Consider the following 21,917-nt stretch of genomic DNA (forward strand, 5'->3'; position numbering starts at 1 on the left):
ATAAGTCCTGAACACCTCACAGGAACCTCACCGCATAATCAGAATAAAAAGTAACATGCCTTTTACATTTCCCAGTAACAGCCACACCCACCGGCCTTTACCTGACCAAGCATTTGCAGCACAGACAGGGTTGAACAAAACCAAAAGGAGTCTACAACTCCATGACAGTTGCCTGGCCCAGAGGAAGCTCGGCAAGTGGGAGGCGGCGGTTTACCGCTCCCCTGCCCATTTCCAGGCATGCTGGAGCGGGACGGAGGTAGCTGTATTGATTAACAGAAAGCCATTGAAAATGCAAGCCCCGCAACACCTCTCAGGGGGATTCACCAAAACGACACCACAGCGGACAAACGTTCAAGTTCCCCAGAGCCCTTCTAGCTGTCTCTAAAGAAGAGCGCTGTGGCTCACGGAAGTTCACAAATTCTGTTCGTCTTACAGGTGCTACTGGGCTCTTGCTCTTCCCAGAACCCCTGCCGGAGTTGGGCATTTTAAAAAAGAGAAGCTGTCACGAAAAGGGACTTCGCAGGCCCCACGAGGCTATCACATTCAAGGGGGGGGGGTGCGCAAACATTCCGCGCAACGCGAACGGACACGCGTGTCCGCCCCGTTTCTCACAGCCATGAGAACGAAACTCGAAAGCGGGACCGGGAAAGCCAAGGACGGCGCCGGTCCCCGGCACGGGCCACTCAGCGCTGCCTCTCGCAATGCCTCTTCCCCGCCCGCTCCTCCAGAGCCAACGGGCGTCGAGGCGCCGCTTCGCGCACTCACATTATCCAGCTCCCGCATCAGCTGCCGGCCTCCTCCCGCCATCGCGCAGCGCTCTCGCTTCCGGCCCTGGGACCGCCCGCCGCCGCCGCCCAGGCGCTGTTTATGGCCAACGCCGCGCCTCCCTCGTTGCCGGCCCGCGTCGGGCCGCTTCCGCCCAGGCCTCCTCCTCCCTGCGAGGCCATTGGAGGGACGCGGCCTTGAAAGAACCGCCCCCACGGCCGGGCTCGCCTTCGCGCGTCTCCTCAGGCAGCGGGACGCGGCGACGGCGGGACGTGGCCGATTTGGTTGGGAAGCGAAACTCGGGCGGGGGCTGGATGGCGGCCCTGCCAGCCGTTGGGAGCCGGAAAACGGGGCTCCGAGTTCGAGAAGGAAAAGGCGCGCCCCGAGAACGCAACAGGCGCTGGGCGGGGCAGAGCTCCTCCCAGTTAAATAGGAAAGAGTGCAGTAGCACCTTTTAGGACTAACCAACTTTACTGTAGCATAAGCTTTCGAGACTCACAGCTCTCTTCCTCAGATGAACTAAGCCACTCTGGGGCGGGCTGTAATTCAACGGCCGCCTTCCAGCCACAGCCCTGGAGAAGCTCGCAAGCCGACGAACCGGAGAACAGTGGCCACCCCTTGCTCTTCCTCCCACACCAAGATACAGTGACACCGAACGTGGAAGTTCTTCAGCAACAGAGCTGTTCTTAGAGTTAATTCGAAGACCACTGGAGTCAGCCGGGTTAAAAACGAGTAGAAAAGAGCAAGAGTCCAGTTTAGCACCTATAAGACGAACAAAATTTGTCGGGTATGAGCTTTGGTGAGTCACAGCTCACTTCTTCAGATACCAAGGCTGAAGAAGTGAGCTGTGACTCACGAAAACTCATCCTCTACCACAAATTTTGTTCGTCCTATAGGCACTACTGGACTCTTGCTCTTTTCTACTGCTACAGACAGACTAACATGGCTACTCATCGGGATCTATCTCCATGGAAGGTTAAAAAAGTCATACTGCATAGAATTGCGCTGTAAATGACATACGTTTCTGAACTTGCCTGAGCCTTTTTAAAGAGCCACCTGAGCTAGCAACCACAACTTGTTTCAGGTAGGCAGGCATGTTGGCCTATAATAGAAGAGTAAGATTTGAGTCCCGTAGCACTGCCTAGTGTGGTAATGATTCTATAAGCCAATGATACGAGGAAGGGCCATAGCCTGGTGGATACATTGCATGTGGAAGGAAGATCTCAGTCCTCCTCATGTCAAGCTTAAAAGATCTGAGAGAGCAGTTGCTGGGATTCTGCCCTACCTCTAGCTCTATAGTTTAAGTTTTCAAAGGCAGGTTCACATAGAGCATGGTATGGTGATCTAGCCTTGGCATGAGCAGTCTGTGGATAATGGGCAGGGATATTCTGTTCCAAGAAGCAGGACATCTGCTGTATCAACTGAAGCTGGTAAAAGTAGATTAAAACTATGGAAGGCACTTGTGCTTTCACAGACAAGGCCAGATCTAATACCACTCCCAAGCTTAATAATAATAATAATAATAATAACAACATTTGATTTCTATACCACCCTTCAGGACAACTTAATGCCCACTCAGAGTGGTTTACAAGGTATATTATTATTATCCCCACAACAAAACACCCTGTGAGGTGGGTGGGGCTGAGAGAACTCCTAGAAGCTGTGACTGACCCAAGGCCACCCAGCTGGTTTCAAGTGGAGGAGTGGGGAATCAAACCTGGTTCTCCAGATTAGAGTCCCGCACTGTTACACCAAACTGGCTCTCTTTACAGATGTACAGATTATTTTTATTGCAACAGTATCTAACAGAAGATAGCTCTGTGAATGAAGAGATAGCCCTACTTACTTAAGACGTTGTAAACCACCACTCTGGTCTAGAACCTCCACACCAAACACAGCCAATGGTACTTCTATCTTATCTAGATTGAGCTTCAGTTTGTTAAAACATTCATCCAGTTTATTACTGTTGCTGGGCACTAACCTCTCCACCAGTCCATTTGATTCTGATGAACAGGAGGTGTCAGCATATCGATGGCACTTTTCCCTCAAATCTTGGAATGATTTTAAGCAATGGTTTCATGCAGATAAAACAAAATAGATCCCAGTGACACCCAAAATACAATTGCCACGGGCCATGATATCCTGGAATAGGGCCATTCCACTTGTGGATGTAGTTTTCTTGTAATGGAACAGAGTTACATAACCTTATGCCCCAGACCTTGTAATATGAGCTGTATTTCCTTGTGTGTTTAAAGTGCAATCAATTTGGAGCCAGCTTACGGCAACCCTTTAGGGTTTTCAAGGCAAGAGATATGAGATCAGGCTGGCTTGGGCCATCCAAGTTGGGGCTATATTTCCTTGCTGGGGCTTATATATTAGTGGTATGTTATGACTGGAATCCTGCCTTCCAATCTAGATAAAGGGAAGCCTTCTCCATTGATTTCAAATGGAATGTTTTAAATTATCCTACTTTCTTGTCATACTATGCTGGCACAAATGGGCAGGAGTGACTTCTAAATAACTATGGATCCTCTGGATCTAAATGACTATGAGATTCTATACTCCTCTGCCACAGGGCAGTATAGAAATAAAAAGGTCCTGAAAGATGCTTTGGTAAAGGGATAAGGACTATGAACTATACTATTGTGTTCTGCCTGTTGTTGCAAGTATCATTTCTGCATCATTTTAACATGTCAGGTTTAAATTGTCCATGCTTCATTTCATGTTGTTTGAACTATTTCCAACTTTTGCTTGTTTTCAAATTTCTTGCAATCCAAGCTTTACAAGTAGTATTTTATTGGCTGTCCCATGCTGTTGATTGTATTTAATCTATACTTATGTAATCTGCATTATGTCTCAGCAAGAAAGGTGAAGGACTATGAAAAACGTAAATTACAAATAAAATATTACTAGTGGCGTCTCACTGGCAAAAGGCTTTCATTACAGGTAGCATGCCACTGATGGAACAATATTTCTATTTTGGAGTAAATTCACTCCATCAACATACCTTCTTCAGAACAAGAGAATGGAGTAGTAATCCTGCCCTGCCCAATGGGTACAGTTTTGGCTAGGACAGTGTAATAAGTTATCATGGATGCCGGTTGTTCTCATCAACAGCACTTTACATTTAAAGACTTTATCTACTTGTAAAATTCTGTTAAAATTCAAGTAAAGATTTACAGGCAAAGTCAATATTTAGAATAAGGAAAAGTGCCTTTTCTTAATCTCAGAGCATGAAACTCACTACTTGTAAGTTTCTTTTTGGAAGAGTATGAGGCTGGTAACAAAAAGGTATTGATGCCACACAAAACAGAAACTTGCCACTTAACAGAAGCCATATTCCAAGCCACCTCTCCTTCTCTGAAACCAACAGTATCCTCCCAAGCAAAGTTATACCATTCTAAATCCATTAACTTCAAGGGGCTTAGAAGGGTGTAACTGTGCTTAGCCAACAGTATTGTGTTATCTTCAATACTGCATCAAAGATAGGATATTTATTAAACATAAATACATATGTAAAAGAAGCATCTCAGGAGGTTCTAACTGTTTGTATCAAAGCTTTTAATTTACAACCTTCAGTGTGCTGTAATATTTCAATACATACAATGATATAGCATTTTGCGTCATTGTCTTCCATCAGCAGGTGAAGAATTTTTTTTGTTTGGCATTCCTTCACTATTACTACTAGAGATGGGCATGGACCGGTATTCGCTTACAGACCGCTGGTTCGGGGTTTGTGGGCTTCCATGGACCACGAAGTTTTCAATGGACCGGGCCCGGTTTGAGAACCAGTTCGATTCAGAAAGGCCTTGTTTTTCCTACACATTTTCACTTGAGTAGACTTTCCCCACCAAAGGTTCTCATGTAACGCTCCTCGATTATCACTTTTCCAAAGAGACAAACAACAACTTCCCCTCCCCAAATTCTCACTGACCCTTACCCGCCCTTGGGGGAAGGAGAGAGACTTGTGCTCCTGTCCAGGAGAGGTGGCTGCCCACAAAACCCACCTACGTGGGGCTGCATCAACAAGAGACGCCCTCCCCGGGGGCGGGGAGACCAACTCTCCATGATGGGAAATGAATGGATGTACTTGAGTGAAAGCCAACTCTGCAACAGGATCATGTAGCAATTCAAAGGCCCCTTGCTGGAATGGAAGGCATGGGAGGGAGGGAAAGGATGTCTTCCACACCTTGAGGGAAGGAAACTCATGCTACCCTGTTCAGAAGGAGCCTCTTTGGGCAGCGGACAACGAGTCCCATCTCAGTGACGTGGTGTGTCAGCTTGCTTGCTATCAAGCAAGCTGACCTGGGCCACTGTCCTACTTCTCACCGGACTTTGGGGATTGACCCTCAGAGGGGCCCTTGAGCTCGCGGGAGCAGGACGGTCGGTTGCCGACGAAACCCACTTCACCGAACATGGCGGCGCTGGCAAAGGAAGGATATGCTGGTTGGGGTTCGAGTGGCTGGCGAGAGGGCGGCCACCATGTGGGAGAGGTGGGTTTCGACGACGGCCGCCCCCTCCCTGCGGGGGCCCCCTTCACTGGCCCCAGTTGGGCTTTGAGTGGCTGGCGAGAGGGGAGCAGGGCGGTATTCCCTGCCAGGAAGGTGTCTGCTGGCAGCGGCTGCTGGGTCCGGCAGGCCCAGGGAGGTGGCACCGAGCTGCCTCCCCTGAGGGGGTGGGGGGTCTGGCTGCTCACTGGCGGCACCCCCCATGTGCCCGGCCGCTGGGCCAAAGGACAGGGGGGCGGAAACCCCACCAAGGAAGGGAGGTGGGTGAGGACGGCGGCCGCCGGGCCCAGCAGGCCCGGGGGGGTGCCGAGCTGCCTCCCCTGAGGGGGCGGGGGGTCTGGCCGCTTGCCGGCGGCACCCCCATGTGCCCGGCCACCAGGCCAAAGGAGAGCGGAGTGGAATCCCCGCAAAGGAAGGGAGGTGGGTAAGGACAGCGACCGCCGGGCCCAGAAGGCTCAGGGAGGCGGCGCTGAGCTGCCTCCCCTCAGGGGGCAGGGAGGTCTGGCCCCACAGGAGTATGCCGGTACTGTCACTGGGGTAGAGTTGACATTTGCCCGGTGGGCAGCCTGATTCCCCCCTGCTATTGGGGGACCGCACCTGAAGTGCTGACTGCCAATTTAGCATGCTTACGGCGGCAGCTGACCTCACCCACCTTCCTGCCTCGCCAGAAAGGGGCAGGGCATGTCATCCTTGGGAGGATACAGAGACTGGATGTGTCGTCGGGAGGAGGGTACTGGGGACAGGCCTTGTCGTCATGAGGAGTGGGGGGGGGAGATTTCCCCCATTTCCTACAGGCCAAATTCGAGCGTGCTGGTATTCTTGCGGGGGGGGGAGGCCACATTCCCCCATGGGCGGCCTGATCCCCCGGCTATTGTGTGACTGCACCTGAAGTGCCATCTTAGCGTGCTTACAGCGGCAGCTGACCCCACCCACCTTCCTACCTCGCCAGAAAGGATGAGAGGGACAACAGTCATGTTTTGTCAACATACAAATTATAATGGAAGTAGTTGAGTTTATAAAGAATAAAGAGGAGGTACTTAGAAGGTGCCAGGGACAGGGCTTGTCATCAGGAGGAGGAAACCAGGGACAGGGCTTGTCGTCAGGAGGAGGATGTCAGGGACAGGGCTTGTCATCATGAGGAGGATACCAGGGACAGGACGTGTCGTCAGGAGGAGGATACCAAGGACAGGACGTGTTGTCAGGAGGAGGATGCCAGGGACAGGGCTTGTCATCATGAAGAGGATACCAGGGACAGGACGTGTCATCAGGAGGAGGATAACAGGGACAGGACGTGACTGGAAATGCCCCCCCCAAGTCACCCACTATTTATGGAGTGAAAAAGGCTTTGAAAGGAGTGAAGGGTGGGTTCTAGGGTGGGTGTTTCACAGAGGCCAGCAGCAGTCTTCCCCCTGCACCTCAAAAGCCAGGCTTGAAATGTCCCCCCAAGTCACCCACTAAAAAGGCTTTGAAAGGAGTGAAGCAGAGAGAGCCCCCCAAAATGTGCTGCCGGTAATCAGAGAGTGGGTGTTTCACAGAGCCTAATAGCAGTCTTCCTCCCCTTGCATCTCATCAGCAGCCAAAAAAGAACATGGGGGAATGAAGGCAAGAACTCAAGCAGACAACGCCCAAAGCTGCCTTGCACCCACTGTGGGTCTGTGAGTGGGGTGGCGTCAGAGCACAATAGAACCCACCGGCAACCCAGAAAAAAGGAAGAGATTTGGGTGGGAGGGGGGATTAAGCCCGAGAAGAACCCAAGGACTCAAAATGCAGAAAGAAATCAGAGTAACCCGATAGTGCGGTAAAAGGGTTTTTTAAAAAGTGCTCTCAAGAAAACTAGAATAGAAAGGAGGAGAAAAAAATTAAACAGGAATGGAGAAAAGAGAAAGCTCTCTTGCACCAGAAGCCCCAAAGTCCTAAGGCACAAGCCGCGCTCTCACAAAAAAAAAAAAACTTCCCTACAGCAAGCAGTTGCTAAGCTTAGAAGTTAATTCGCGTCCCCGCACCAGCAAAATGCAGCGGGGCTTCGCGCGCTTTGTCTTTTATGCAGAAAGGCTGACGATCTCTGTTTGGCTGACAGAGCTGCCAATCAAGGTTTCCTGGGCTAAGATTGGTGTGTTCCAAATGGGGAAGGTGGCTCCACTATTGCCTAGGAAATTGTTTGAGCGGGAATCCTGGCATGACGGGCCAACGGACACATGGACAGAAAGTCCCAATGTTCGGCGCTTTCGTGAGAAAAACACAAGCCCACGGCCCGCGTGTTCGTGAAGGACGAACTGGGTAAGTTCGTGACGAAATTAGGTCCGTTATGTGGACAGTGCCCACCTCTAATTACTACTACTACTACTAGGATATTTCTATGCTAACATCCTGCTCAAGGTGGCTTACAATTAAAACCATGTTACAATATTAAAGCCATTGGACATTTGAAAACAAAATATAATATAAAACACACAAAGGGCTAGTAAGAGCTAGTGAGGGAATGCCAAACAACACAAAAGTGTTCTGGCAGAAGACAGTGATAGGAGATGGATGAATCTCTTGAGATGGTTTCCAAAGTTTTGGCGCCACAGCTGAGAAGGCCCTTTTTTGGGTTGCCACATGTCTAGCCTCATGGGGCACCCCAAGTACAGCCTCTGAAGGTGGGAGTAGGTAGTTCTTCATGTATGCTGCTCCCAAGCCTTATATGGCTTTAAAACTCAACACCAGTGCCTTCAATTGGGCCTGGGAACAATTTGGAGCCAGTATAGATGGAACAAGATTGGAATGATATGGTTCCTACAACTCACAGCAGTCAGCATTCTAGCTGTAACTTTCTGTATCAAATAGCTTCTAGACAACTTTCAAAGGCAGTGCCATGTAGAACTCATTACAATAATCTAATAAAGATGTTATCAAGACATGCACAACACTGGCAAGATCCTTCTTGCCCAGGAATGGCTGCAATTGCTACCGTGGTCTAAGTACTTCTTTGTTCACAACTTCGCATAGGTTGTCTTCTATTACAGTTTTGATATTTTTTGGCATACTTCACAAGACTTTGGCATACTTTGTCCACATTAATTTATGTCCAGTAAATAGTATCTCTTGAATTTCTTTTTTGTTTCTCCGTTCTCAAATGAGCTTCATGTATCTGTTAACAGGTTTCTTCTTAAAATAACATGTATTTAATTGTTCCAGTTTTCAAGGACTTCCATTGCTGCGTTTACCATTGTTTATGATGTGTTTAATCCACTGCTGGTACTGTATCCTTGCATGTTTTCCCTCTGCCCATTAAAATAATGTTACCTTGTTTTCTTATTTGATCTGCACTGACCAAATCCTGCACGTGTATGTTATATTTGCATAGTTTCTGGGATTTTTTTTAAAAAGAACAACAACTGGCAAGGAAGTATTCTCAGCTGCTTGAGCTATTTTTATTGCTTTGTTCAAGTCCAGAACTACTTCTAGCAATCTTTTCTTTGTTTCTTAATTTCTTATTCCAATGACATCCTTGTCTCTAATAAAATACCTAGCCTATTTTGATACCTAGTGTGAAATATCTTTTGTTTCACTTTTTTGGCAGACAATGATCTTGAAATTTTGTATTACCAATTATAATTATTCTGTTCAGAGCCTGAGTGACTGAAGCTATTAAACAGTGATTCATTGCCTGCTATATCTAAAAACGTCATCACCACCTTTGGGGCATCTTCCTTGGTATCTAATGAACTTGCCCTCATAAACAAATCAAATTTGTTGAAATGTTTCTAGGTGCTTTTAATTATTCCACTTTTCAGGAATTTCACTACTGCACTCACCAATGCTTATGATGTATTTAGTTCACTCGTACTACCAGGTTGTATTATCTTCAATGTTGTATGAAAGGCAGGCTATTCATCAACATTCTATTAATATAAACAGGAACCGTGACTTCATATACTTATATACAAATTAAATGTACTGGCTAAGTGCTGTAATAAAGAATCATCATCATCATACTTATATACAAAATGATTTTATGTGTACATATCAGGTGGTTCTAGCTGCCCTTTCCCAACTGACAAGTGCCAGCTTTTCCTGTAAAACTGTTACTGTGCTATAGTATTTAAAGATGTCATATATGTGGCATGTTCTACTGGACTTCTCTGGTTTTAAAGGCAGACCTCTTCTCTTGTTTACATTTGGTTTAAAAAGAAAATATTGAAAAGTGGAGACATGCATAATTTGACAATTTTTTAAAAAAAACCCTGAAAAATATGGCTTAAGCAGCCTGCAGTAAGAACATTTTGACTCCGTGACCATTAGATGGCGCCTCATTACACCCATAAATAAGTTTATTAATAGATTGTAAATATTTACAGTTAATTTTATACCCAAACTGCTCCATATTCCTTTGTTTATATGGAAATGAATACACTTTCCACACCATCATTTTAATTAACTGGTTGTGTAGGATCCTGTAAATAGGCATATTATTTAATATTTTTGTCTCCTTGCTGCTTAGCAACACAGAGCATTGACCAAGCCAGAGGTCTGTGGAACTGGTGGCCCCCATTCCTTATAGGTGATTGCAGAATTACATTTCATATATTACATTGCCTATCCCTTCTCTGATGTTAGTTTTAACACCACTGCATCACCATTTTGAGTGTAGGAAGAACATCCAAATATAAGAGCTATGCACATTTATGCTGTAGTAAATCCGACTGAAATCAGGGAGAGATTTCCAAGTAAACATGTACAGGAACATGCTGCGTGTGAGCAGGGCACACTGTACACCAAACCAGGAAGCATGTGGTGGGGAGAGGAGATACAGTGATTGCTGTTGAAACGGGGAGTTAGTGAGGAAACTATCAGGCGTAAAAGAGGGTGAAAGCAGAGGAGAACACTTTCAGCTTGCACAGAGTGGGATTTCCAGCATTTCCAAGACCTGTGCTCAAGGGCAGTTCTGTGTCTTAGACATTTCTGTGCATTTCAGTAACAGTAATAAGAAGAGATGCCTCTATCTTTGCTATCAATGTGTTTACAAATTGACTCTCCCCTGCTATTTCTCTTGATTCTAGCACCACCATACCCTTTCAAGATGTGTCCAGAGTTGGGAGCCCCTGGGCCAGTGGAAGTTTCTGGATAGGCAGCACCAGCCCCCCTGACGGCTAAAGCAGCCACAGTGAGTCCCTGATGGGAAGCACTACCCCCAAGCAGGCAAAGAAGGCTAGGATGGGCACAGCACAGATAGGAGTAGGATTCCACCTAAACTATACCTGCAAGTCACACCATGAATGAGGCCAGCAACGTTCCCAACCCTCTCCAGCAGCTGAGAAGAAAGAAATGCATGAAGGTAGGGCCTGGATTGGGAACCCACTCATCTCCTTTACTCACATCCACCAGGACAACACCCCCTTTCATGGGGCTTTAATGTGCCCAGGGCTGCCCCACACACAGGAAATCATTTACAAGGTAAGAAGGAGGGCACCCAGGGTGGGCAGGCTAGACTTCTAACCTGCAGACAGAGAAGAGGATGGGAGGGAGGGATTAGGATGAGACAGACCCTCCATTTCCCCCAGTGACTAAGGCTTGGTCTGTGATAGCCCTGAGATCCACTCCTCAGGTGTCAGAGCTCGACATGATTTCTTCACAATTTAAAATAAATCAATTTTCATCTGTACAGGAATTTAGCATAGCAGCTAGTCAGGTAGCCCTGTTGGCATATTCTCTCCATTTAGGGGTTTGCTAAGACTGTGTATGTCCCAGCATCACAGGTTATTCAACATTTCACACTGCCTATATTTCAAGTGCATGTGCTGCTTTTGTGCCTGCTCAGTCATTGGCATACATATTGGCACGTGCTCGGAATTTACTGGATGAAATACAGTGTGAGAATGCACAAAGCATTTGTGATCCAGTTTAGAACTCTTGATGAACCAATCAGCTTTGGAAGTCACAGGCAAGAGAGGACAGAACACTAGAGAGAAAAGCTATGCCATTCACTCCCCCCCATGCCCTGCTTTCAGTTGGACTGAAATAACTAACAAAAACATCTTTTGATATTTTTTATCCTGGGGTGGGGTGGGTAGATGGCAATGGTGGACAACCATGGGAAAGCACCTGCACCAAATATTTGCAAGAGAATCTGAAACAAAGTGTCTTTTTTTAATTGTTCAAAGGTGCTGCTTGCAATTTCTGATCAAACTGCAATTGCAGCAGAGGAGTGATGACACATCATTAATAGCAAGTTAAATTACACAAAGATCCCATCTGCATTACATTATTCTATCAATATCATTAACTCTTGTCATTTCACTGTCGTTTTTTCCAGTATAGTGCATTCTTATTTTGGACATAGTGGTAGGAACACAATTCAGCAGTGCATAGCCAACAGTCGTACATATACGCTATACGTGTGTCCCACTTTCTAGTCAAGCCCAAATTCACACTGAACAGTCTGACCATAAGGAAGAACTCCTTCTTCCACACCTCTCAGACTCCAGCTCCGTGTTATGTTTTCTTTACATGTTCCCCAGGTCCTGGTGATTAGACATGTGCCCAGAACTCAATTCCCAAACATATGGGGACCAGTTCAGATCAGGAGTACAGCATACAGAGAGTGGGGGCATAAGCCCCCCCCCATCTTCCCCATCTGAAGTGGTACAAGGGTGCACTATTTGCCTCGCATGCAGCCCATCAGTATACCCCCATGGGACAAACAATGCTCCCTCGGGATGTTTCAGAACAGGAAAAGGACATGGGGGCGGGGAGGCTTAAGTTCTCTTCCTGTGGTTGGCAATTCAAATCAGCCTCTATGTGCCTGGAAACTGAGTCCCAAGCATGAGACCTACAGTGCCCATCAGACTGCAAGAATCCAGAGAGGCTGCAAGGAAAATGTATAATCAGGCCCTCACTCCTATGCTTAAGGAGCTGCTGGCTTAGATTGTGTCCCTGTCTTAAGAAGCAACTCCAGTCTGGGCAGTGACCTTCGCAGTGGTTGTAAGGGAAACCGGTGATAAAAGTGGCAAGGCACCTCAACAAGCTTGGAAAGAATACTGAGAATCTGAATAGAATGAAACCAGAAACAAAGTATTTGGGCTGGAGTTCTGCTTCCTCTAACTCTTCTGTCTCTGGTATAGTAATGGGTCACACCATGATTGGGGGAAGGAAAATATGAACCAAAAACGGAAGCCTGCTGCAACACAACATGACAGACAACTGTATAACCCGTAGTTTTGAGTCACTGCCATTAAAATATAAACATTTGAAGATTATCAGGCAAGAAAGAAATCTAAAATGCAGAGAGAAAAGAAAGGCACTTTGCACATGCTTTGAAGCACTCATGACAATTATTTCACAGTTTCCATGTGTTCCAAGGCTCTTTGCTTAGTTAATCAAATCAGTTTCAGGTAAGTAGCCATGTTGGGCTGCAAGAAGGGAGCCTTGGCTCTCACAAGTCCTACTCTGGAAAGCTAGTTGGTCTTTAAGGTGCTACTGGACCCAAATCTTAATCAGATCAGCTCATTAGTGGAATAACCGTTGTGATGCAGGTGCCAGAACTTTTTGGGCCCAAATTTGCAGAAGGAAAGGTAACAAATATTCTCACAGGTGAAATACATATGCATACATTTCTTGTGCTTAATTCAATTAGTCCTCATTTCATCCAAATGCACCACAAATTACAGTCAGAGAGCCAAGCTACACTAGGACGTGCACGTGAAGGGAGTCACAATGTTTGCTGAAAAGCTGTTTTAAAAGAGATCGGAAGACTTTGTCAATTTCCCCTCTGTATGGAGCCAGGGAGATGCTCCTGGAAAGTTTGTTAATTTCCTCTTTGCCTCTCAGAAGGGGAGGTGAAACTGACAGAGCCTTTGCGAGGCAAAGAGGAAATTAACAAACCTTCTGATCAGCATCTCCCTGGATCTGTAGAGGGGAAATTAACAAAGCATTCCGATCTCTTTTAAAACTCAGCTTACGGGTTAACATTGTGACTCCCTTCACTGTGCTCCTCCTCGTGTAATTCGTCTCTTGTAGCTTGGCTCAGAGATGCCATACCTTGGCAGCCATACCTTGAGGATATCCTTGAGTGTGAAGAATGTTCCTGATTTTAACACTGGGCACAATCCCAAACTTAAGGTCTCCTGTACCAAATGAATGGTGATTTATCTAGCTGCCATTCATTTCCATGGTACATGTGAAAGAGAAATCCCAGGTGGATATGCCCTTTCCTTTTAAAGCTCTCCTGATCCTATCAATTTTGAAACATCATTGATTCTCACCACAGGTTGTTTCTTATTCCCCTGTATGATGTCCCCCTGGTAATGATGTCAATGGTTCCCACTGTGATACCAACCAAACAGCAGAGAAGATGTGGTTTTCAGTCAAAACTTATGAACTTTCATAGGATTCTTCGCACGAACGTTGCAACTGAGTTATATGTTGCTTTCACAAAGGTCCACCATTATGGTAGTGGTTAGAGCACTGGCCCCAAAGACGAAATTTACTAAAGGAACCACTGACTTCAGTGTTGAGGTACTTGCTCATGCTGGAATACTCCTATGCTGATTTACTTGGGAATAAGTCCCACTGAATTTGGGGGATTTCTGAGTCGATGTGCCTAAGACTGAGTTATACATTGCAACACTGTTTAAGATTACAACCCTAGGCTGAGCCATGAAGACCAATGGGTAGGCTTGAGAAAACCACCTGTCAGTTCAACCTCCCTCAAAAGCCAGATAACCCTAATACAAATTTAGCAAATAAAATCTGACCTCTGACACCTTCTCATGCCCTCTTCAGAGATGGTCTCTGCGCTATTTTAAACAGCTTGACCAGGCCTCACCATCATCTCCTGAAGAATTTTCCTCTTTGTAAACATTGTACTTTTTTGGTAACCTCCAGCCTGATGAAGAGTTCTGGTGAAGTCAAAAGCTTGCTCACTATTACGTTTCATTTGGTTGATCCTAATAAAAGGCATTATGTGGGTGGTGTTCTGATTTTCTGGATTTTACCTTGGGACCCACAGAGCTGCTAACAACTTCAGTCTCCATCTAGCCACCAGAGGCAAGAGCCTAAAAGTTCCTCCTTACACACATCACAGGCAGGCTGTATCTTGTATCCAGCCACAGGTTCTCCTCAGTTCCCACAAAGGGCCCAATTCAGATCACATCTGTGGCGTGTGCGGAGAATGAACTGTAGTTAGTGCCCCCACGCACCCTCCCACTCACACAGAGTCGGTAGGAGGGGTGCTAATTGGCCCACTGAGAATACCCCCAAGCGTGCACGTGGGTTTTCCTCGCGGGCGAACCAGTGCCCCGAGGAGGATTTCAGGCTCAGGCCCTCCTTGTGAACCACCCTAATCCAGCCCCACGGACCATCGGCCGAACTCAGCCCGTGCGCGCCCCTCTCGTACGGAAAGCAGGCGTGCGCGGCAAGGCTGGGCTGGGCTCCCACCCCGCTCTCCTCCCACCAGGCCAGCCGATCTTCCCTCGCCCGCCCCCCTCCGTCCTGTCCCGGATCCACCCCAACACCAGCTGCCGCTCCCGCGAACGGCGCCCGCGCATGCCGGGTGGGCCACGCCGGGAAGAGTGCTGCTGCTTACCCCGCAGTTGCGTGCTGACATCAGCCTCCTCCTGCTGCTGCTGCTGCTGCACAAGATCACCGGCTTCGGGCCGCCCGGGCCCCGGAAGTGGCGGGCTGCTGGCGGAGCCGGAGGGCAGCGCGTGGCGCGGCTCGTCTCGTCTCGTCTCCGCCCGGGCCGGGAAGAGGCGGCCGGCAGCGGCGCTTGCTTGCTGGCGTGGGGAGGCCGGGCTCGGCTCGGCTCTCGGGGCGTCCTGCCGGGGCTGCGCCAGCGTTCGCGGCTGGCATGGTGCTGGCGCCGGCGCTCGCTGCCCGCGTTCTGAGGAGGGAGCAGCCCGAGCGCAGGAGCCGCGATGGAGATGCTGCTGCTGCAGCCGTTGGGGTGAGTGCCGGGCGCGGAGGCGCGGGTTACGGCAGGCCCCACGCTGCGGGCCGAGGGTCCGGGGTGGCGGCGGCGGCGGCGGCTTAAGCGCCTCTGAGCGTGTGCAGGCTGCCCCAGATGCGCCTTTGCGGAAGGGCAAGAGGGGCTGCTCAGGACCTGGCCTCTTTGGCCTGGAAGGGCTGCTCCCGAGTTCTGCCAGGAAAGGCCGGACTGCACTCTGTATATGGTCAGAGGTGCTGCTGTCCTTAGATGAGGGCGGAGTCCTGCTATTCGAGACGGCTTCTGGACTTGAGCCTTAAGTCCTGAGTTGCCTATGCATGGCTTCTAGTCAAAAGCTAGCTGTGCCGATCCCTGCCTGTGGTGTGCTTTTTCTGCCCTTGATCCTGATGCTTGTGCCCGCCCTGTGCTTGAACAGGCTTTGTGGGTTGAGGTCACTCCTGGGACAGGTTGACTAGGGGTGAGCCTCAAAGAGTGTGGGATTATTGTTGCTTCATTCCTTTGTGTTGTATGCAGTTGATTGCTTATCTTCTGGGCATGGTTTGAATAACTGATAAGATCTTGTACTGTGAGCGTGCTAAGTGGTGCATGATATACAAAAAGGATGATCTTTGCCTGTCAGGTTTACAGTCTAATTTCACATAGATATTTTCACTTTATCATATGCAATTACTATCATTCTTGCCCCAAATTCACTTAATAAACATGTAGCGAAATGGGGGAAAGGAATATTTTCTAATGCTTTGCTAATGGAAGAGTGCCAGATTGATAGCTAAAGTATTCTTCCAGGGTACTCAGTCTGTGTCATCTGACTTGAGTTTGCACTTTAAGTCAGGCTTGTGGCTCAGGTGGTGGTGGAACAGGTGGAGGCCACTTGCAGTTAGTTCAGGACTTCTGTGTCTTTCGCTTTTCTGTTTCCAAGCTCACTTGTGTGAATCAGTTTAGTCGAGGAACACTGAGAAAGCTAAATGCTTGATGTATGCTAGTAGACAAAAATGTGAATGTTCAGTTTTTTAAAAATGCACTGGCTGAGGGCTTCTAGTAGCAGGGTATTTTCTGCTACATGGAGACATTTTTAAAACCCGACGTTCGTTTCTGTCTCTTGTTTGAGAGCCTGCTTTGGAGGGTGCTACTTTTCTTGTTTGGCTTAGCGTTCAGGGAAAAATAAGGCTTGGTGGGGTTGTGGTCTTCTCAGTGATGTGGAGGAAAGCCATTTGAGAGAGAGTTGGGGTGAGGTTGGGTCTGAAGTGTGCATGCACCTTCATGATTTGGGGGGTGGGGTGGGGACACAACTGAGGAACCGGCCTACCACAGATAAAGCTACTATGTTAAACTGCTCCCGATCAGCTGCTCCAAGTAATGAATAACAGCAGCTTCAAGTAATGACCCTACACAGGGGAAAAGAGGTAGTAGGTGATAATAAAACTGCTTCTGCCCTGCGTCTTGTTAAAAGTTCTCCAAAGTCCTGTTCGTCATAGTTAGGGAGATGTGTTGGAACGTGTTCAAGAACTGAGTGCAGTAACCAGAGGGGAAACTTTCTCCTCTTGCCTGTTGAGCAGGGCTTTTTTTCAGTAGGAACGTGGTGGAACGGAGTTCCGGCATCTCTTGAAAATGGTCACATGGCCAGTGGCCCCACCCCCTGATCTCCAGACAGAGGGGAGTTTACATTGCCCTCCATGCCAGCGGCGCGGAGGGCAATCTAAACTCCCCTCTGTCTGGAGATCGGGGGTGGGGCCACTGGCCATGTGACCATTTTTGCCGAGGGTGATTTAAACTTTAAAAAACTCCCCCCTTGTTCCAGCTAACCCAAAGTGATGGCATTGTGCGGTCCTGAGTTCCACCACCTCTTTACCCAGGAAAAAAACCCCTGCTATTGAGCAGCATCTTCTATGATGGAGAGAGCTCTGAAGTGGGGACTTATATGTGATGGGAAATGCTTAAGTGTGCATGTTACATGTCCTGTCAGTTGAGGCTTCTAAAATGGTTACCAAGCTCAAATTGGCAGAAGAGGTGTACATATCACTGGTTATGTATGTACTTTTAAACTTTCCAGGCCTTGCCAGTCTCATACCTCCAAGTCTAGTGGTTACTTAGTCTAACAAAAAAAATGGTAGCCACCATCTTCCACCACCCTCTGTTCCTCAGAACCACATATCATGGTGGGGAGAGGTGTAGGATAGTGCTGGTTATTGCTTACCGTCAACGTTCAGAAACATTACTAAACAACGTGTTCGTCAGGTTTGACTCCTGGAATAGCAAGCATGAGAAGAACACTGAGGATGTGAGAGATAAGCGGTGGTAGCTGGAGTGTGTTATGGAAGGAGATTGTGTTATCTGGCAATTCCTGTCATAAGCGATGAAAGGTATGAAATAGGAGATGGCAGCTGTCCAACAGCTGCCATTCTTTGGTATTTGACTAATGTACTGCCTGCTCATCTACCGCGTGCTCTTTCAAATTCCCCCCTTGCCACATTTAGGTTTATATAGGTGAAATATGCTGCCTTGAGTCCGTCTTCTGCGCCTGAACATCGTAATGCTAATTTTGCTCCAAAAGCCCTTACCTAACTGTTATTCACAGTAGAAGCAGCACACACTAAGGATTCGGTGGTCTTATCCTACCACATCAGCTGAAGAGCTGCTCCCAAATGGGGAAAACAGGATTTGGATGTGCGTTTAAAAGTGGGAACGGAGAAAATAATGGCAAGCACGCTGGCATCTTTGACCCAGGCTTTCATTATTAAACATTGTATACTGCCTTTAGGGTGCCTGGAAGAACTGTGTCACAGTCTACATGTAAGATAAGGGAAAGCCTCAAAAGCTTAAGAGGGGAAGAAGGCGGGGGGGACCTCAAGCAAATGGAAGTGCTCAATAAAGTTGATCATATATAGAGCCAGCATGATTGATGAGTGTGAACTGGAATTCTGTGACGAAGGGGAAATAAAACTGGCAGCAATGATGGTTTGTATTCCTTGACGGGCTAGATGTTTCCTTTCTCTTTATCCATTTGATTCACATGTTGCTTCTTCTGTTTCTCTGTATTCATTTTCTCAAAGACGCTTTCAGTATATTTTACAGTCAACCTTCCTGTTGATACTGAGGCATTCCACAGGAGCTGGTGGGTTGAATCCAGCCTTTTCCACTCCGTTTTGCCCAATTCTCCTTTTACCACAACCCTCATCCCACATGACTTTTCTGCATTCAGGCTCAGTGGTCCCCAGCATAACCTTTTTTGGGTGATCAAAGGCACCCTTCCTTTCTCACCAGCAGAAAAGCTGGTTAGATCCACACTACAACCTTAAATTTGTGGATTTCTGCTTTTCCTTTTGTTCTGAAATGCAATGAAATGGAACCTCCCCCTCCTTTTTGTTAAGTGTTTTATATACAAAAGAATAACAAAATAACAGAAATCTACCTACAAGAAAAAAACACCTAAAATAGTAAATAATATTCAAAAACAAGTAAAAGGAAAAAAGAATGCAACAAAACAATGAACAAAAAAGAAAACTACACAAAGTAAAAGAAGGCTTCTGATTTTCTCTGAGACAAATACAAATAGAAAATTCAAATTTTCTCTTACTGTATGTTTAAAAAGGCTCTTTTTTCTATTGCCATACTTCCTTATTTTACAAAGCATCAAATCATTATTATCTAATTGATACAAAAAGTCTATAAGGGGTTTCCATTCAACGATGAACAAGCTTATTTTTTTTTCTAATCCATGTAGTAAGTTTTGCTATCGTTGCAAATTCCAACACCTTTATCAACTATTCCTCTATTGTAGGCAGTGTTGGACTCTTCCATTTTTGTGCATCTAGTAATCTCGCTGCTGTAGTCATATAGAAAGTTCTATGATTTCTTTCCAGCTGAATGTTCATCAGTCCCCAAAGAAAAGGCTCTGGCTTCAGTTGCATATTAAATGAAATAGAAACTTTTTGAAACTACCAGTCTTGAGTGAGAAGGGGGATGGAATGAATGAAAGGCTGTGAAAATGTGTGCTAACAAAGTAGCTTTTCTCAGTTATGATCAACCATGCAAAAGAGGAGATTGCATACTGAACATTCCTTTCTGTACATGCAGTTGCCATTTTGTATGAACAGGGAAACACATGTTTATTCCATCTGCAGTACACATGAATGGGTACCCGCAAATCTGGGTTTTCCAGTTGTACATACCAAAGCAAGAAAGCAGATGTGTTACCCTGTCCACACAACATGGCAACCACACATTAGGAGGAGGATCATGCTATCCATGATCTTCCCTTATGCATGGCTAGTAAGAACCAATGGGCGTGTTTCAGCCATGGCAATTATTTACAAGTGCAGGTAGGTCTAGGATACACTTTGGACTGAAAAGCACATCTTATGTTGAAAACATTTCCAGGCTGTGTTGGTGTCTTTTGAGAACATCCTTCAGGGTGGCCCTCTCCAATTGGTACCGTTATTCTGATCTTTACTCAGATCAGAAGTACTTTAATCAGATTAAAGATCTTTTGTCTTGCAGCCTGTCTGGGGGTAGATCAATATGGTTTCTGTATTATTTCAGTTGTCAGGGGATAATCATGGTAAAGTTCTAAAAGTACACTGCACTTGGCTTCCTTTCTTGTGCCAGTATTTGTTACAGAATTATAAGGGATGAGCTGTAGGCCTGTGTTGGTGATAAGACTCTCCAAGAGGCGGTTACTGAATGATCCTTTCTTATTTGCAGATGTACCAAGCTGTGCCACCAGAAACCTCTGGATCTGAAAGATGATAATACTGAAAAGCACTGTCCTGTTACAGTGAACCCCTGGCACATGAAGAAAGCTTTCAAAGTTATGAATGAACTAAGAAGGTAATACTTAATCCTTCCTATACATATTGTATTGCTACTGTCTTTTGAAAAGTAAATGCAACAGACAGAATATGTATTAATCTACATTCTGTCAAATCTGGGCTATTATCCTACTTGTCACTAAATTCCATTGGAGCCGAATGTCAAAACAGAGGCAGAGAACTGGAGATTATTTTCTGCTTACAAACAGTTATTTTTCTTCTCAGAAGAAACTTTCTGAAGAACCTTGCCTGCAGAAGCTTGAGAAGCATCTTGCAAAAAAGCTTATCTTGAACTACATGTTTTATTTTTAATTTATTTTTTGTTTTACTTTATTTATATTCCTCCTTTCTCACCACTGGGGACCCAAAGTGGTTTATAGCATCCTCCTTTATTTTTTTCCCTCTCAACAAACCCTGTAAGGAAGGTCATGCGGAGAGTGTGCAACTGGCCTGAGGTCACCCAGCAAGTTTCCATGGCGGAGTGGGGATTCGAACCTGGGTCGCCCCAATCCTAGTCCTGCACTCTAGCTACTACACTACACTAGCTCTCACATGTGGAAGTGGCAGGCCTGTGTCTTCAAATGTGGGTTGCTATCAAACTAACCAGCGGTGATGGAGGGAGATTTCGTACAGAAAAGCAGTGAACAGAAGGGGAGCGCTGAATCTGTCCTCTGTTCTATGACAGCCCCTCTCCTTCAGGTTGTTTTTCCTTGGCTATGCTCAGCCACGAAGCTCACTGATCTTGGGCCATTCACACTCTTGCATGGTGGATTTGATTTAAATAGAATTGATTTTAAATCACGATTTAAATCACTAGTCCGTAAGACTAGATTTAAATCATGGTTTTCTACATAAAGACTCTTTTCTACATAAAGAGACTTCACATTTAGCTTCTTATGCAGATCTATTCTACTCCCAATAATCTTCTATTCACTGAATTTTTTGAAACTTAGCACTTAAGAGATAAGGGGTTGGTTTTTTGTACAAAGATTGGCAAAGGAACAATGGAATTAAGGTCTTTTTCTCAACTCTGTATGTTTATTTTATAACGTTTTTGCTGTGAAGAAGAGACGTGATCTCTGCAGACACAAATTCACAGTTTTGAGAACTGTAAAATCAAACATCTGTGATAATATCTTCTAGATAGAAAAGTTGCCCAATAATCTTACAGAAACCTCTGGACGAGCATGACATTGTGAATGGATTAATGGAATTTGTTTACCAAAAAAAAAATTTAAACATTGCATGAATATACAGCCTGATGCTACATAATTAAAAACAAATCCTTATTTCATGATGATAACCTTTGAACTATAATGTATCTTAAACAGAGATAGGCATGAACCAAAATATGAACCAAAATTTGTGACAAACTAGGCCGGTTCGTCAGATCCCATTTCTGACGAACCACCATGAACTTTAGGCTGGTTTGTTTGGTTCATTTTTTGGTTCGTCACTGCAGACAGCCTGGTGCCGATCAATCAGTTTCCTAGGCAACAGGAGATGGACTTCCTGCAGATCTTCTGCTGGCCCGGAAGTGACAATTTTCTGACCTGGATGTGATGTTTTCATGAACCAAATGAACCGGTTCATGAACCGGGGGCAGGTTCGTGAAAGTTCACGGTTTGTGGTTCGTGAAATTTGACAAACCACGAACCACATGGTTTTTTTTTTCTGGTTTGTGCCCATCTCTAATCTTAAATAGAAATCTATCTTTAGATAGATTTTTCTGCAAAAAACATTTTCTTTAAAAATCTGATTTAAATACAAAAAAAAAATCCACTTTTTTAAAAAAATCATCCACCCTGCACTCTTGGTCTAAACACAAATGGGAGGTTGTTGTGAGGATGAAATGAGGTAATTCCCAGAAGCACTGCCCTGAGCTCCATTGTGGAAGGGTTCAGCGCTGTC

General features: G+C 46.1%; 2 protein-coding genes across 3 annotated transcripts in view; one reads left to right on the top strand and one right to left on the bottom strand.

Annotated features, from left to right (window-relative positions):
- TMEM192 (transmembrane protein 192) overlaps nucleotides 1-14,860 on the bottom strand; it is a 34,628-nt gene extending 19,768 nt beyond the window's left edge. Inside the window, exon 1 of one of the 2 annotated variants that reach the window (XM_054989884.1) lies at nucleotides 14,839-14,860. In XM_054989884.1, coding sequence (XP_054845859.1) covers nucleotides 14,839-14,859 — 21 coding nt within the window. In that variant the 5' untranslated portion in view covers nucleotide 14,860. Of the gene's footprint in view, nucleotides 1-765; nucleotides 839-14,838 lie in introns of those variants that run through there. The other variant, XM_054989883.1, reaches the window with a different exon arrangement.
- A 248-nt stretch (nucleotides 14,861-15,108) lies between these two features.
- KLHL2 (kelch like family member 2) overlaps nucleotides 15,109-21,917 on the top strand; it is a 68,013-nt gene continuing 61,204 nt past the window's right edge. The window contains exons 1-2 of the mRNA XM_054989886.1: nucleotides 15,109-15,198; nucleotides 19,900-20,025. Coding sequence (XP_054845861.1) covers nucleotides 15,170-15,198; nucleotides 19,900-20,025 — 155 coding nt within the window. The 5' untranslated portion in view covers nucleotides 15,109-15,169. The remainder of the gene's footprint in view (nucleotides 15,199-19,899; nucleotides 20,026-21,917) is intronic.

Source organism: Eublepharis macularius, chromosome 10 (assembly GCF_028583425.1).
Source record: "Eublepharis macularius isolate TG4126 chromosome 10, MPM_Emac_v1.0, whole genome shotgun sequence".
Taxonomy (NCBI): Eukaryota; Metazoa; Chordata; class Lepidosauria; order Squamata; family Eublepharidae; genus Eublepharis; species Eublepharis macularius.